General features: G+C 39.0%; 1 protein-coding gene and 1 long non-coding RNA gene across 6 annotated transcripts in view; both read right to left on the reverse strand.

The window, feature by feature from the left end:
- Window positions 1-7,253: 7,253 nt before the first annotated feature.
- Window positions 7,254-17,098, reverse strand: part of LOC133714601 (uncharacterized) — a 64,340-nt gene continuing 54,495 nt past the window's right edge. Inside the window, exons 3-4 of the long non-coding RNA XR_009848750.1 lie at window positions 7,766-7,827; window positions 7,254-7,632 (exon numbers count right to left, since the gene is read on the reverse strand). This is a non-coding gene — a long non-coding RNA (uncharacterized LOC133714601). The remainder of the gene's footprint in view (window positions 7,633-7,765; window positions 7,828-17,098) is intronic.
- LOC133714600 (disease resistance protein RUN1-like) lies at window positions 10,270-17,081 on the reverse strand. 5 transcript variants are annotated; one of them, XM_062140751.1, is made up of 8 exons: window positions 16,002-17,078; window positions 15,671-15,765; window positions 14,464-15,170; window positions 13,255-14,347; window positions 12,722-13,051; window positions 11,983-12,597; window positions 10,936-11,813; window positions 10,270-10,816 (listed from the first exon to the last, which is right to left on the reverse strand). In XM_062140751.1, the coding sequence occupies exons 3-7, from the start codon at window positions 15,006-15,008 to the stop codon at window positions 11,232-11,234; spliced, it is 3,165 nt and encodes a 1,054-aa protein (XP_061996735.1). In that variant the 5' UTR covers window positions 15,009-15,170; window positions 15,671-15,765; window positions 16,002-17,078; the 3' UTR covers window positions 10,270-10,816; window positions 10,936-11,231. The 5 variants fall into 5 exon arrangements, with proteins under 5 accessions (XP_061996735.1, XP_061996734.1, XP_061996733.1 ...); XM_062140750.1 differs by having other exon boundaries at window positions 15,671-15,768; XM_062140749.1 differs by having other exon boundaries at window positions 10,270-10,563; window positions 10,646-10,816; window positions 15,671-17,078.

Raw genomic sequence — 17,098 nt, forward strand, 5'->3', positions numbered from 1 at the left:
ACAGAAAAAGCTTGGGATTTGATAACCCTTTAAAAGCTAAACAAGGAACAGCTTATGAAGGATTCTCACATGAAACTTTAGCTCAATGCTTTCTGAAGATAAAGGCAGAAAACTCTCAAGAAGGCAACGACCAAATATTCTGATATGTTCCGCACCTTGAACAACCCTAAGAGAAACAAATATATAGGAGAGGACGAGCTAGGGTTTCTGATCTACATGGGCTTCATGACTTCCTTTAAAAACCATGAATTAAAATAGAATCATCATTTAGAAAAGCCCATAAAACAATTTAAGAAAGTTCGAATGCTTTTGATTAAACCATCAGAAACAGCGCAGATCAGTACAATAGGATTGTAAAGAGGATCGCATCCTATAATAGGATTCAAAGGCAAATTCAGTCCTAACCACTTTACAAGCATGTACATGTATGCAAGACATACCTGATTGATGAAAGTTGTGCATGAAGCTTGAAGGATTCCATTCTTCTAAGGATCCAAGAGTAGAAAATTATTACATGAAAACATGACTCTTGGTTGTTGTGCTTAGGAAATGCCAATCAAATAAACATTGCATTAACACTCTTTTTTTGTTTTTGTTTTTGTTTCCTTGTTAAGATTTGCAGATGTTTAGATACATACATGTTAATTTTAGATCTACAAATACAATTTTGTTTGCTCCATCTTTTAGTTTCGTGTTGTAATCGTTCAGTATTCATATATTTGCAAGATTCTTTGATGCTGACTTGATATGATTTTTATTAATTCCAGAAAACAAAACAAAAAACAAAAAATCCCTATTTCAGATCGTTCGATCTCCCCGATGTTGTACTCCATACCCTCCTAATTTACCTGTTGTATAATGGAATGGATCATTCTTCTGTTTTGTTCATTCTTATTAGGTGTGCATCTTGGCTCATCTGTTGTAGGTGCATCTTTTCTACTCTTTTATATTTGTTTGGGGAAAAATTCACCAACGGTGTCTGGACACTTAGGGGACTTTCAGAATGATATATACCTGAACTTACAAAGTTATCAATGTGATACCTGGACTCATTTTTTCATATCAACGTCATACCTACGACCAATTTTCGTCACAGAGCCGTTAAATTTTGCACGTGCAATGCACGTGAGTCACTTAATGAAGACAAAAAGACCAATTTACCCTCGAGAAAAATTCACCAACGGTGTCTGGACACTTAGGGGACATTCAGAATGATACCTGAACTTACAAAGTTATCAATGTGATACCTGGACTCATTTTTTCATATCAACGTTGTACCTACGACCAATTTCGGTCACTGAGTCGTTAAATTTTGCACGTGCGATGCACGTGAGTTACTTAATAAAAACAAAAAGACTGATTTACCCTCAAAAGTTTTTTTTTTTCCTTTTCTTTTCTTTCTTTCTTTCTTTATTCTTCTTCTTCTTCTTTTTCGGTTTCTTTATTCTCTCATTCTCTCCTTGCCAACACCACCGCTTTCGGAGAACCCACCATGGAATATGTAGGAAGAAAAATGGGGGAGAGCCACAACAACCTCCACCACCGCGCAATGACGTCGTCCTCCGCTGCTTCTCGATTGGGTTTGGGTATAAGGAATGCTTCTTCCTCCATCGCCAGCGAAATCGTGGAGGCTCGAGGCCACATTCTAAGGGCCACCGACAGGAAGGACCGCCACAGCAAGGTCTACACCGCCAAAAGCCCTAGGGACCACAGCGTCCGGCTCGCCGCCCACACCGCCATTCAATTCTACGACTTGCAAGACAGGCTCGGATACGACCGGTCCAGCAAGGCCGTCGATTGGGTCATCAAGAAAGCCAAGGCCGCAATCGACGAGCTGCCGCCATGGAACCCGAACTCAATTTCTGTTCAAACAACAACTTCTCCGACGGTGCCGATATCCGCCGCGCAGGACACGCAGAACGCGAGCCTCCATTTCTCGATGGTGAAGGCTCCGAGTTCTTTGTCTGCTAATAGGCGAGGCGCAATGGTGGGTAGCAGCGGAGTGGCGGAGCTGGTGAATCAGAACAGCTCGAATTTTCTGCAGGTAAGGATGGTGTGGAGGCCAAAGTTGTTAATCTTTGGCTACCTACAATTGCTTCTGATCGAAGTTTGGCTAGAGGCCGAAGTTGTCTGCTAGACCGATGAAGTTGCAGGTGAGGATGGTGTGGAGGTGGTGTGGCATGTCGGGAACGACGGAGAGAATGGCAGGGTGGGATTGGAGCTGTGATTTGAGAGTGGAGGGCTGGCAGGGTCTGAGTTTCTGATCAATGGTGTATAAAAGGGGGTCGGAGGAGAGAACGAGAGTGGTGGTGGCTAAGTCATCGGCGGCGGCGGGGGGGGGATGAACTCGGAGTGAGCGGCGAAGCCTCAGTGCAATTTCAATTTGTTGTAGGATTTGAAGTGGGGGGAACCATAAACATCTGCGGTGCATGAAGGTGGATTGAGATACAGCGGCGGTGTTTGATCGGCAATCGGCGGTGGGAATCGGACGAGCAAGATGATTTAAATCTTGATGATTCAAATCAGGGGAAGAAGAAACCAAAAAAGAAGAAGAGAGAAAGAAAGAAGAATAAAGAAAGAAAGAAAGAAAGAAATAAAAGGAAAAAAAAAACTTTTGAGGGTAAATCGGTCTTTTTGTCTTCATTAAGTTACTCACGTGCAAATTTTAACGGCTCCGTGACGGAAATTGGTCGTAGGTACGACGTTGATACGAAAAAATGAGTCCAGGTATCACATTGATAGTTTTGTAAGTTCAGGTATCATTATGAAAGTCCCCTAAGTGTCCAGACACCGTTGGTGAATTTTTTCCTAAAACAAACTGAGGGCAGAATGTCTTTTTTGCCCTCATTTTTAGGCTCACGTGAGTCACACGTGCTCACAGTTGAGGGAGACGTGCGGAAGTTCGCCAGAGGTACGACGATAATACGAAACGTAAAGTCTAGGTATCACATTGATAACATTCAGAGTTCAGGTATCATTCTGAAAGTCACCAAAGTGTCCAGACACCGTTGGTGAATTTTTCCCTATTTGTTTGCATTGGCTCAAGGTCTCATTTATGTTTGGAAAGTCTGGGATTTGAATTTTAACCCAATGGTCTTTCACTTATATCCTTGGACGCAACAAGAGACGAAAATTGTTGTCTATGTTAACATTATCACAATGAGATTTTGCTTGTTGCTTATTACCATTCATATTTTTTTTTTAGGTTTTTTACTTCAACAGTGTCTGAACTCTTCGAGTACTTTTAAAATGATACCCGAACTTTCAAAGTGATCAAAATGATACCTGGACTCTAATTTTCTTATCAACGAAATACCTACGTCAGAATTCCGTTACGGGTCTGTTAGCCGAAGGCATGTGAGGCGCACGTGATCAAAAAAGTGAGGGCAAAACAGACTTTTTATCCCAATTTCCCCTAAAATCGATCAAAAACTCAATTCCTTCCAACTTGAAGGGCATGAGATTCGAACCCCCAACCTCTCTCACAACAACTCAACTCCCCACCACTGGAGCACGAACTGTCCCGATATAATGCCTCCAAACTTTATATTTATAGTCTTTTTAAGAGATACCGAATATACAAAATATATAAACCTTGAAAGACTCATTCGAACCCCCAACCTCTCTCACAACTCCTTAACTCCCCACCACTGGAGCACGAACTAACCTCGATATAATACCTCCAAACTTTGTATTTATACTCTTTTTAGGCGGTACCGAATAATTAAACAAAATATATAAAACCTTCCAACACATGGGATTCGAACACTCAACCTTTTTCACAACAGCCCTACTCCCCACCACTGGAGCACGAGCTGTCAGTGTTATAACCTCTACAAACTTTATATTTATACTGTTCTTAGGTGATAGATTAAACACAAAACAGAATCTCTCTCCTGGTCTTCGACCTTTCTTCTTCTTCTTCTTCTTCTGCGCTTAATTCTGCAGTTCTGCAATTCTGCTTCATCTTTTTTTCTTTTTTTTTCCTCCCCAATCGCCATCAAATCAACATCAGATCTTCTAATTACAACATATATGCGGATCGCAGTCCGCCGCCAGCGGCGAGTACTCGGAGAGGAAGCAATTGTTCTGCTGCTGCGCGTAGGCCACGAACGACGACGCGTCGTTTTTGGCTGTGATGAGGCGGAGGGCTTCGGGGAAGGGCGTGCGCTGCACGTGAGCGGAGGCGAAGCAAAGGGGGGAGGGGACGAGGGCGTCGGCGCGGCCGTGAGGGGTGAGGTGGAGGGACACGTGGGAGGAGGAGAGGGCGGAGGTGAGGTAGGAGTCGGAGGTCTAGCGGGTGAGGGCCGGCCAGTGATGGGTGGCGTTGGAGATAATGCAGGGCTTGTTTTGGGAGACGAAGTCTCTGAGGAATTGGAGTGGAGTTGGCGGGAAATCGAGACGGTCCAGTTCGCCGGAGGTGCCAAGGTTAGAGAGGGGTCAACTACATATGTTTATGGAGGGAAAAAGTCTTGGTCAGACCAAACAAAACAAATTGAGGGCAAATAGGCCATTTTGCTCTGTTTTACGGCCACACGTGCGCCTCACGTGATAAAATTAACGGACCCGTAACGGAATTCTGACGTAGGTATTCCGTTGACAAGAAAATTAGAGTCCAGGTATCACTTTGATAACTTTGAAAGTTCGGGTATCATTTTAAAAGTCCTCGAAGAGTTCAGACACTGTTGAAGTAAAAAACCCTTTTTTTTTTCTTGGTCATTTTTTAAATCTGATACGAATTCATAAGAAGCTAGTGAATTAGCTGTGGTATGCTATTCATCTTCTTCTTCCTCCTTGTTATCAAATGATATAGCATTATAATTTTAACATTTCTTGCCTTTCATTCTGACAGGAATGATGCCCCATAACAAGGAATCCAGAAGTCTCCTGTACAGAGAAGATTAGTTATCATGAGTGTTGGGTACGGTGTGTGTGTGTCGGTTTCTATTTATAAGTGGTGTCTTTTGGTTCTTGAAAGTATTGGTCCCTCGAACCAACTGCATGTTTTACCATGTTTCAATATTGAGTAAAAAGAGGCTACTTTGTTTAAGGTTTATAATGGCAAGAACTAGTCTGCTTCTTTGTTGATTTATGCAATTTCAAGCTCTGTTTTTAGATCCTAAACTACATGCAATAATTGATTTGCATCTTTGAAAGCTAGTAAACTATGTTTCTGGTGATCTTGTGTATTGAAATCCAAACTGTATTTGTATGTTTGTGTTATGGAAGTGGTGAGTATGTAGCTTGGATGATGATTGTGAAAGCTCGGGCATAATGACCCTTGAGCTTTGAATTGTTATGGGCACTATGACCCAAATTCCTTGGGGAAGTCCCTTGTGAGGGCGTTAATGCGATGAGTTATTACTGTATGATAAGGTACGTATGATAAGGTACGATAAGGTATGCTACACTCCCTTCCAATTGTTGATTTTTACGAAATGACTTCTGTTATAATTTGGAAAGTTAGAGAGCTGTTTTTCATTGAATTTTAGTATCTGCCATTGTCTAAGAAACTCTTTCATACCTTGTGGCAATGTCTTATATTTCAGCTATATGATGCTTTTGTGGTTTGAGAAATTGTCAATATTTTTCATGTTCAAATTGAGCTTCTTTCAAAGTCATTTCATGAAGGCGTAGAATGATTTTTGAGACAAATGCGATTTCAAAATTGATTTTAAAACCCTTACTAGGGCATTGTTTATGCTCATTCCTTTTCCCTTAAATTTTAGGTGGTGATTAGTTGTTTGTGAAGTTGGAAGTGCTCCACTGACTAGCAGACTTTTGTTGAAAGATCAAGATATTTTGGTGAGCTGTAGACTAATTCAAAACAGAAGTTTAGATGTACTTGCAGTGGATAACTTAGCATGTTAGTCATTTAGAAGTATGCATCTAATCAGATTGCAGCTGGTTTAGTATAGTTATTACCTGGGATATGAAAAGCCAAATGGGGTTGTAAATTTGTAATGCTTCTTGTATCCTCTTTGTATCCCCTTGTTTACTCTCCAATGTAGTAGCTATTCTTTTGGCTTGTAAGCTTGTTCTTTTTGTTGTGCCTCTCTTGTTTACTCTTAAAACAAACCAACTTTAAAATCAAAATTTCATATTGAGGTTAAAACAGCTTTGCTGAATTTTCTGAGATAGCTGTCGATCTGTTAACTTTGAGCCTTGTGTTTCCCTACTTAATGATCTCCAAATGTCGTGAAATTTTAATATGTTTCTGTTCCACTAGTTTAAAAGTGATCTGGAAAGTTTAATCTTATTTCGATGTATAGGGAATCTTCGGTGATTTTTCTCTTATGTCTGGTCTGCTTTTGGCAAAGTTCCTGAATTTTTACTGTACCCTCCGACTTTCTGCTGAGATTTGAACTTCTATTTGAATCATTTAACCTCTGATCTTTGTATATATTGAATTAGACATTCCAATAGTTGTTTCAAAAGTGATTTCTTGTGTCAATTGGTCTTACAATGAATTTTTGGTGGATTTTCTAATTTGACTTTGCTGCTGCTATATGTTTCTAAAACCTGACAGTTCAGTCTATTTTCCATTATTTTTTGAACTCCGATTAGCTTGAAATTTTAGTATGCTGTACCTTGATATGTCAGATTTCATTGTGAAAAATTTCAAGATCATTGATACACAAACGGATTTTTAATAAATTCCCAAAGCTAAGCTGTTCATGCCTTATCAGTTCTTTCACCTGCAGAATTCGAGTTCAAATGAAACACTCCGCTGCTTGGTTAATGTCTAGTTGTCATTTGGCTTATTGTTGCTTTTGTTTCTTTAAAACAAATTCCATTCCAATGTGGTACTTCAACTTTTAGGGCCAAGATTGTGTCAATCTTGGTCGTTTTCCATTTTCTCTTGCTTGAGATCCCTTAAGTCATACCCCGGGTTTGGGGTGTGACAGTATTTGTCTTTGAAAACCAAAAGATAATGTACAATGTTATTGCTTCTCCCAACATGTTCATCCAGGCTCTAGCAATAAGTCTATGAGGGTCTGTTTTTTGACAGCTCACGGTAATATTGTGTGGTTCATTATTCACTTCAATATATAAGGAATATCATTTATGTTCAAAAATGAACGAAGTGAATGTGTCCTTTTTTTCTTGGATTATCCTCAATGGCACTGAGTTAGTTACCTAATATATCTGCGCATCATAGTTTCCTTGATTGTTCATTGTTCTTGACACATGCATCGGTACAAAAATTTATTACATTTTCATATATAGTTTCTGCTAGCACCAGTAGGAAATGAGACAATTAAACTTGATATTTAAAACTTTCAGTAATACAAAAGCTTTAGGCAAAGAGTTTAGATGTTACTCCATACACAACCAAACCCCCCAAAATGAAGAGCATGAAAGAAAAGGGTAAAGAGGAACAAAATGTAACTCATATGTAATTGCTTCAGCATAACGCATTCATGCCATCCCATTATTGGAACATGATCTGATGCATCTACTCTTCGCAGTGGATGAAGCATACTACTACCAAAACTTTCAAGGACCATCAGAGGGAAGGGTGATCTGTATGTTTGAAGGCATCAAAATATTATAACCATCTGCTGCAGCGATACCATCATGCTAGAAATTTGTGAATGCCCAATGAAGTTCTTTCAAGTCTTTTTGTCCCTGTTACAATAAAATAACAATGGAGTTGAATTGAATGAACACTAGTCTTCTTGGAGTAGAACATTATGACAGTAATATTTACTTGATGGACAAATACAAGTTGTGGAGGTAAATGTTATGGAGCATTCACTACCTCTTTTGTTTCAGCTTTAAATTCTGCCTCCTCTTCTCATCATTTTCTAAATGTCCCATATTCTAGCAATAAAAACCAAATCACAACGTATTTTTTAGTTCAAACAGAAAGAGCAAAAAACAATAGGCTTCTATTAGGAATGTTCAAACATTAAAAGTTGCATTTAGCATGCAAAGGAATGTTAACATACAACTAGATATACCTTAAGCAATCTAAGGTCATAGATGGAAAAGGTACCTTTTGAAGTTGGACCTTAATAAAAAAGAAATGCAGTTGGACCTTTTGAAGAACACTTTAGATATCAAAATTGCTATCATCTATGGAACTGTTCTTAAGAAAGGATTGCTTAATCCAAGGAAACATGGTGCAAGTAAAAATCAAGATAGATCTTGCCCTTTTCTGCTCTGAATGCAGACATGGGTGAAACAACAGTCGGGATTCAATTGAAGCAGACATAGGTTGGGAGTTCTGGAGGGAATTGGATGCAAATTTGGATATTCAATATAAATAAGATGATGCTGTAGTTGCTAGAGCTGAGATACTTGAGACCTCAATTTATAGGTCTTTAAATTGAGGATACTCCAATCCTTCAAAATACTTTCTAAATTTACAAAGGAAGAATCAGTTCGCTAAAGAATGAGCTATTTTTCTATGTTCTTTTTTTTTTTTTTTTTTGAAAGGATTTTTCTATGTTCTGTACATGTAGAATTATGAATGAATAGACGTACTGTTATTCTGCAACATAATCTCTTCCTTTTCGGGATCGTCTACAGTACAACCGATACATCAAGTAGACTAGTTCAATACAGAGGTAGACTAGCTCAGTACATGGGTAGACATGCATGGACTTAGTCTACCCTTGTACCGAGCTAGTCTATCTCTGTATTGAACCTAGTCTACTTGATGTATCGATACATTAATGTACTGAAGTATTTTCCATCACACAAAACCAGCACAATAGAGATAGTTTTACTACATTCTCCAAGTTAAAAATAACATAAAAAAAATTAATAACGTGGAAAAGGAAGAGATTCAGGTATTTACTAGAAGATGATTACATATACATACTTACATATTGTAAAGTTTTCGTGAATACAAATACTTGTGGATGAATACACAGTGCATATGTACCCTTCCTGCAGCAGCCTCTTTCCTATGACTGCAGACAATAGTCTCATCAATCATCCCACTTGATCACTGCAATGGATTACATGCAGTCCGAGTTTTCAATAACTCATATACAAATTCAATCCATGGAGCCGTTTGCTAAAATTTGCTAACATAACTAGAGGTACTTGCTTCTCTTTCTTAAGGTGCCAGTATGGTGACCCCAAATGCCATCCATATATGCTGATTAGTTTATGCAACTACCATTGTGCTAATTCCAAATCTTACTAACCACTCATGAACTAAAAGCTTAGAAAAACCAACAAATGTCAACCATAGCCTTATAAAAGCAATGTACCTGCAGAATCTGAGAAAAAAGAGGAAAAACAAACCTGAGAAGTCTTGGAATTATAATCAGCTATTGCACTTTGAAGCTTGAAGTCTAAAGATTGTTTCCAAGTCACAGCTCCAAACCTCTCTGATTAGTCCACGACAGAGTGTTTCTCTCAAGCATTTCATCAAACACCATTGCAGGCATAATCCAAGTGCCCACATTCTGCATAGAAACGAATCTAAGAAATCCCAATAAACACATCTCTCAAACCCATCTTCACAAGCAGACCCATGGAGCTGAACCCCTTCACAGAAAGCCACAATCTTCGAGCATGCGCTGAGAGCAGAGGACTCAGCTGAAGCACTGCAGCCATGGTTGATGGGTCGGTTGGCCTATTTTCGGGTTGTATCTAACTGTCAACTAACTTAATTGCAATGCTTCTATTTCTGTTTTTTAGAAAATTATGGACTTGGTTTCCCTTCATCTATGAGGCCTCTGTTTTCCGAGAAGAGAGTTGAGGTGCAGGTCCAGCACAAAATGACATTTCTAGCCTTTGAGTGGCTCTAATCTAATGAACTACTTTCAGTATAGCATGATACAAGAGATGAATTACACTTTAGAATGTCAGTCATTGTGAACAGATGAATATCTTTCATCTTTGAATGCGGTTGTGAACATATGAAGCAAAGAGAGACGGCTGTAAAAATTTGATTCACAATGAAGCAGTTGATGTCCAGTTTTGATTTTAAGGCTATCCAATCAAGGAAACAATGATATCCAGATTTTAGCCAAGTCACCTTGAAGCGGAATTTAGCCAAGTCAGACTAGAACTTTTAGCATATTCTTCACTCCTTGCAAGTATACCCATTATATAATACAATCCTTAAGTTTGAAAATTAAAATAGTGAAAAAGATTAACATGAGAATGTTTGTCCTTTAGTACATGAATGAAAAGTTGAAAACAAATGGCACAGAAAGAAGGGGAGGAAAAACCAAATGTCTAGACATGTCAACCCTAGTATGCTTACTACTGCAGTTTTTAGAACAAAGAGAAAACCCTAAATTGGAATATCTTGAAAAGGAAGGAATACTCATAAAAATCTGGATTCTGACAATTTGAAACTTGAAGTTAAAAGAGCAGCATCGTTTCAAGTTGTTGCTTTGAACCACTCTAAAAGAACACATCTCAATGAAATTTGCTTTAGCTAATGCACCTCAAAATAGACCAGTTACATAAATACTAGTGCACCCCACAAGAAGTTCTGCAGTCATTGTGAGCAGATAATAATTCTTAACGAGCTACCAATCTTCATTCCGCTTTTTCTCATAAGAATCAAAGACCCCAAACATTATAGTTCTTGAAAGCATAAGTGAAGAAACTTTGTCAATAAATAAATTAGTAAAAGAGAAGAAGATGGACAGAGTACAAGCATACACACCCTTAAAGCATGGGCTAACGGAGAATGTGCAGACTCAAAATGCTGCAGAGCCACAATTGCATGTTCAACCATTCCCTTCTGGAATGTGGCATCTACTTGCTCAAACATGGCTTTACATGACTTCTCAAAGGCAGGTACCACTGAAGCTTCCATGCTAGACTTAAGAGAATCCTATGTAAAAAGGTTATATATAACATTAGTTAAAAGGTTTACTGAAGCAAATCAAACGCGTGTTAGATATTCAAATCACAAATGCAAAGAAATTAAGTCACTATGACATTTAGACATACCTGAAGAGCTTGTTTACCCGATGTTTGAAACCGTGCCTCGATTTTCCTGGATACAGTAGCTTCAAGTTTTGAGTTAACTGATTTTCCAATTGATTAACTGCTTTATCTCCCACTACTTTCTGCAGCACAAGCATCAATTAGATAACTAAAGCCAACTTTATAAAGGAACAAGCCAGATCATCAAAATTCTTATCTGAAAGCAATCAGATATAGCCAAAGGTATTGTTTTCTCCATAGCTGGAGTGATTGCAGGAACAACAGCTGGTCCAACAGCAGCTATCAAGAAATCAGCAGGTTCACGAAAGCCAACGCCTTATGTCTAGGCCAACGTCTGTGTCCAGTGATTCACAATCATCTTCAATTGACGGCAATGAAAACCACGAAAGGCAGTCTAGCATACCACTCTCATCGGCAGGTGGAGCTGCCATTACAATCTTATTTGAATATTCATTCGGTGGTTGGCATACGAGGTGAACTCCACAGCTTTTCATTTGATCAACAGGGTAAAATTGAACTCGACAGTGATAATGCGACCAACCGTTTTGATCCACCTTTCCCTTTATTTCATCAGATAATGGAATATAATTCAGACGCATATGGCCAATTGGCGTTGGACTGTGCCGATTGGATCTCTGATCTATGAGTTCCTCATTGATGGAAATAACAGCTCGATCGTCAATAAAAATACTAAAAGTTTCCTCAACTAAAACAGAACAAAGAGCCAGTCCTATGTTCTCCCAATTCAATTTGCTTGGGATTTCAAAAGAAACTGCACATGTCAATGCCAGGTCTTTTTCATTAGCCGCAACCTCCTTCGAAATATGGAACCACTTCGGAACCTCACTACCGGGTAATACAAGCGTAAATGGGGAGCTGTTCTGCAATAAAAATGTCAACTATGTTAATACCGAACGTATTCTTTCAGCAATAGGAATTCAGGTGAGAGACCCCTTAACTGTAGGCGGGTCTCACCCCATATTAATAAGGTGTATGCATCATGAAATACTGAAATCACATAAAACAAAACGCGTGAGAGAATAAACGGACCTGATTATTCAGCAAAATATTTTCCATCTTCTCCATGTCATATCCCAGACTGTAACTAAATCTATGGCAATTACACAAGTCCATCTCTATCATTTTCAAAGATTTGGGCCATATATAAAATCTCTCCAGTGATTCGCAATCCCTCGCATTTACCTCAAGTATATTTGGTGGAAGCTCTGGAATCTCTCTAAGTCTCTTGCAACAATTCAAGTCGATCCTTGGCAAGTTGACAAATTTGCCGAGTGCAGGAACACTAACAAAATTGTTACTTGAGAGATCAAGTTCGGTTAATGTTTTCAAGCAGTCAAGACTCCCAATGAAATCAGCAGATGATAAATTACATCCTTTGATTTTCAGTACAAGTAGCTTGGGAAGCGCTAGCGAGCCACTGTCACGATCATGTGAAATACTTGCTTTTGTTTGAAATGTAACAAGATTTGAGCATCTACTCACATTTAGGATCTCCAGATTTTGTAACTCATTGCATGGTATTGTTATAAGATTTTCACAATCTGCTAGATCCAACTCTTTCAAGTTGGGTATTCCACTGAAGTATGGCAGTCCTGTTAGGGATTCACAACCCCTTAAATTCATACGTGTTAGCTTTGAAAAATTCTGCATGGCAAAAGAAAAAGGAAAAGATCAACCAAGTGGGGACAACAATTTACAACACAATTATTTATTATTTATTTTTTAATTAAAAAAGTCTTGAAATAAAATGGATATTATATTAAAGTACCTTACGTCCCTCCCATAGTCGTGTGATTCTGTGGCTGTCAGGAATATTGAGGTTTACAAGTTTGTTTGCATGAAAATCAGACGGAAAAGATTGCAACGGACTATCAGGCCAATCAAGCCACCTCAACTGGTTGGAGAGATAATCAATGTCTCCAGAAAAGGATTCATATTCCTGTTTGGACCTGATTTTAGACGATTTTGAGGCAAACAATTCCAGGTCCTTGCTCATAGAAATATATCTAAGATTCTTCATCTGTGAGAAGCTTTTACCATTCAAAAATATCATAGATGATCGCCACGAGACCTGGATGCCTATAACTTTCTTTGTTCCCTACATTAAAAGAAAGCAACCATATTAACATAGGAACATTTATAGTTGCAATTTCTATTCAATAAAGAAAAATAACATAGCAATTTCTATTGGAAACAGAAGTACTGTTTCAATACAGTTTTCTTCAAGGTGCCAGTAAGAAATTATATTCAGTATAAAATGTTTTTCATAATGAAAGACACAAAAATCATTAATATTCTTACTGTATTATTTGTTAGAATGTGGTTGACATCTTCTTCACTCCACACTCTACTGCGTTTTCCGGGCTCACCAGGTGACTCTTGATACACTATATCTTTACCCATTTCCTCTATCAAGTCATGCATCCAAATCACATCTTTGTCAATTTTTATCAAGGCCTTTTCTTGGAGTTGTGCAATACCAATCATCATTGTTTTGAGGTCGTAGAGAGCTTCTAGTATTGGTTTCACACGGGCAACATGCTTACCTTTAAAGAAGCAAGCAATATCAAGAAATAGTTCTTTTAAATCTGCTCCTAGAGCATCATAACTTAGTGTGAGAACGTCTTGTATCTCTGCCTGAGGACCTCCTTTAAAACTACCTATTGTAGCTTTCCACTCCTCTATGCGTCTACGAAATAGATGAGAGCCTAAGAGTATCAAAGCTAATGGAAGGCCTTGGGCATAGCTTATAACATGTTGTGCAAGTTCCAGATAATCACTTGGAGGTCCATTTCTTTTGAATGCATGCAAGCTAAACAACTCCAAAGCGTGATGATCATTTAACATCTTCACCTCGTATACTTCATCAACTTCATGAGCAATTAGCCAACGTTTATCTCTTGTTGTTATGAGAATTCTACTGCCCGGCCCAAAGCAATTAGGGGATGGAACCAAGTTCTGTAATTGGCTAGAATGACTCACGTCATCAAGGATTAAGAGAACTTTTTTATTTTGCATCCTTGTCTTTATCAAACCGACTCCTTTATGAACACTGTTCACCTTCAAAGTTGAGTCTCTTAAAATATCAAATAAAAGTGTCTCTTGCAGTTGGACTAGGGCATTTGATCTAACATCTGCCAAGAAACAACTACATGCAAACTTATAGCTAATTGAATTAAACACATCTTTCGCGATTGTGGTCTTTCCTATTCCACCAGGCCCCCATATGCCTACCATGCGAACAATATTTTCCTCGGCTTTTAAAAGACTTTTGACAGCTTGTCTACAAGACTCTAATCCAATTGGATATGCAGCTACTTGCAACTCACATGAAGGGTTTACTACTCGGGCGGACAACTCCCCAACAATCTTCCTGATAAATTTAGCCTCAGACCTATGAATTTAAAAGCATATATACGAAATCAAATAAAGTGGAAGATTAATGTTGTCCTCAAAAATATAAAAAAGAGGCTAACTAATTAACTAGCTAGTTGGGGGTTAGAAACATACTCGCCATCCTTGAAAGGCCATCCAGACAAATCTGCTGCTTCCTTAAGAGCTGCCTTCCATTTGTCCATGTTGTCTTTGTATTTGCATTGATCAAGCGTAGCAAATGCGTCACCGAAAGCACCTCTTTGGTGTCGTACATCTGCCGGATCAACCTTGTAAAATACAGGTCTAACTTCCTGTCCTTTGGATTTTCTGCATTCAAGAATCTTGACCAGCTCATCTAAGCACCACCTTGACGAAGCATAATTTTGAGAGAAGACAATGATTGAAACTCTGGACTCCTCAATTGCTCTGACAAGAGCCGCGGATATTTCCTCTCCTCTTCTGAGCTCATCATCTATGAAGGTCTTAATTCCCCTGTCCTCCAAAGCGGTGTGCAGATGATCTGTGAAATTAAAGCGTGTATCCTCCCCTCGAAAACTCAGGAAAACCTGGTATGTATAATGATTTTGGTCAGTAGAAGAAAGTGGGAGAGAAGAAGATGAAGAACTAGCTGCTTCATTGGTCAGAGCAGCCATATTTTGCTTTGCTATGCCTTGCTCCATCTGTTGAATGTTGCCTTCCTATTGATCTGCCTTCCTAGAGTGCTGTTGCATGTTGCCTTCCTAGTGCCTGCCTTCCTTGCAACTCACGAAGCACTTGCAAAGCAGCTTCTGCTTTCCCTTCTTCCATCTGGGGCTGCTATTTTGAGTCAAAAACCACGTTTCCTGAACATATTTAATAAAACCAGTCGGCATTGTCAACATTAGGAGGCCCAGTTGCCAAGAAGTTTCTTCTTTTACTTTTTCCTTTTAGACTTGGACTAAAATTATCCAGTGTGTACACTTTTTTAGGTTCAATGTATTTGACTACTTTCTATGGAGGAGATTGCATTTATAATAATATGGCAATCGGATTTTCTCGTCTGTAGTTTAATTTAGATAATGGATATTTATTTATAGGTATTTAAGTTTAGGGTATTCAAGCCTTCCGGCTAATTTTTTAAGACCCTATAAAATGTGCTATTCTTTTCAATATCTATTTTTCACTAAACGGGTTTTGGATTGAATAAAGTAATGAACCTTAAATAGCACCGGTATTCTGAAAGTTCAAGATATGACAACACCAGCATCATGGTAATAGTTTTAGAGACAATTCCTTAAGTTACAAAAACAAGGAAAAGAGAATAATACATGTAATTCTAAGATGATCACAAATACTCGCATACCGATCGGTTTGGAACTTGGTTAAGCCTGATGGATGTGCAGCCATCCTGCAGCAGCGTCTTAAGGGAAGCCCCAGCATCATGCCACTTGATCACTGCTGCTGAAAAATATTCAGCAACCACCACTGTTAATCACTTTAATGGAAAAGAAATGCAGTTGGACCTTCTGAAGAACACTTTTTCAAAATTGCAGTCATCTATGGAACTGTTTCTGAGAAACGATTGCTTAATCCAAGGAAACATATGATATTTTTCGATGGATTGGCACATAAGGACCTAGGAAAATAATGTAGGCACAAGTCGCACAACTAAGGGGAACAGCAAACACTTTCACCTAGCTAGCTTATTTGGAGTTGGCAAGAATCTGCACCCTTTCCCAATGTCATCAAAAAGCTCTAGAGCTCGCTCCCCATTTCCTTGCATGGCCATTGCTCGAATGGCTGCTGTAGCATTTCACCCATCACTGAAACTGCTTCACCAGCCACTTTGACAAAATCGTATTGTAAAGAACCGAGTTCTTATCCACACATTCATCAAAAAGCCACTTTGCAGCATCAGTAGCTCCCGAATGTAAGCATATTACTCTTCACCATAAGCATATTACTCTTCAGTCCAGACTCCCGAATGTAAGCACACACCCTCTCACTCAACGCAACATCCTCAACTTTGCGCAAGCAAAAATGAGACACACCATAGTCACCGAATTGGGTTTAATCCCGGTAGCCAACATCTCGAAAAAACAAAGAAACAGCCTCCCTTGGCATATAACCACAAATCAAACTAGTGCACGACACAGTATTTCTCTCAAGCATTTCATCAAACACCTTCCGGGCATAATCTAAGTCCCCACATTGCATAGAAACGAATCAAAGAATAATTCCCATAAAACACTCATGGAGCTGAACCCCTTCAGAGAAAGCCACAGTCTTCGAACACGCGCTCAATGCAACATCTGAACATAGAGCCCAATAGCCTCGTCACTAAGCCCAGCACCAGACTAACCCTTTTATCAGAGAATTGTACACGACCAATACACCCTTTGTTTCTTCTTCTTCAAGGAACAAGTCGAAGGCTTTTCGGGCATAGTCTAAGCTTTCGAAGGTGCCCGTTTCGGCGCATGTGCTAATGAGCTTGGTGACATTAGAGGGTCTGTGACTGAGGCCTTTCTTAGTGATGTAACAGTGAAGTTGCTTTACTTGGTGTCTTGGTTTGTGGGCTATGAATTTGGGTTCGTTTTGGGATATGAATTTGGGTTCATTTTGGTTATGAAACTTCCAGAGGACTCAGCTGAAGCACTGCAACCATGGTTGATGGGTCTGCAATGCTTCTATGAAATTGAGGTGGAGGTTCAGCATTCCTATCATTCGGTGCAAAATGACATTTCTAACCTTTAAGCTCCTACAATGAACTACTTTCAGTAAAGGATAATAC

This window comes from Rosa rugosa, chromosome 6, assembly GCF_958449725.1.
Source record: "Rosa rugosa chromosome 6, drRosRugo1.1, whole genome shotgun sequence".
Classification (NCBI taxonomy): Eukaryota; Viridiplantae; Streptophyta; class Magnoliopsida; order Rosales; family Rosaceae; genus Rosa; species Rosa rugosa.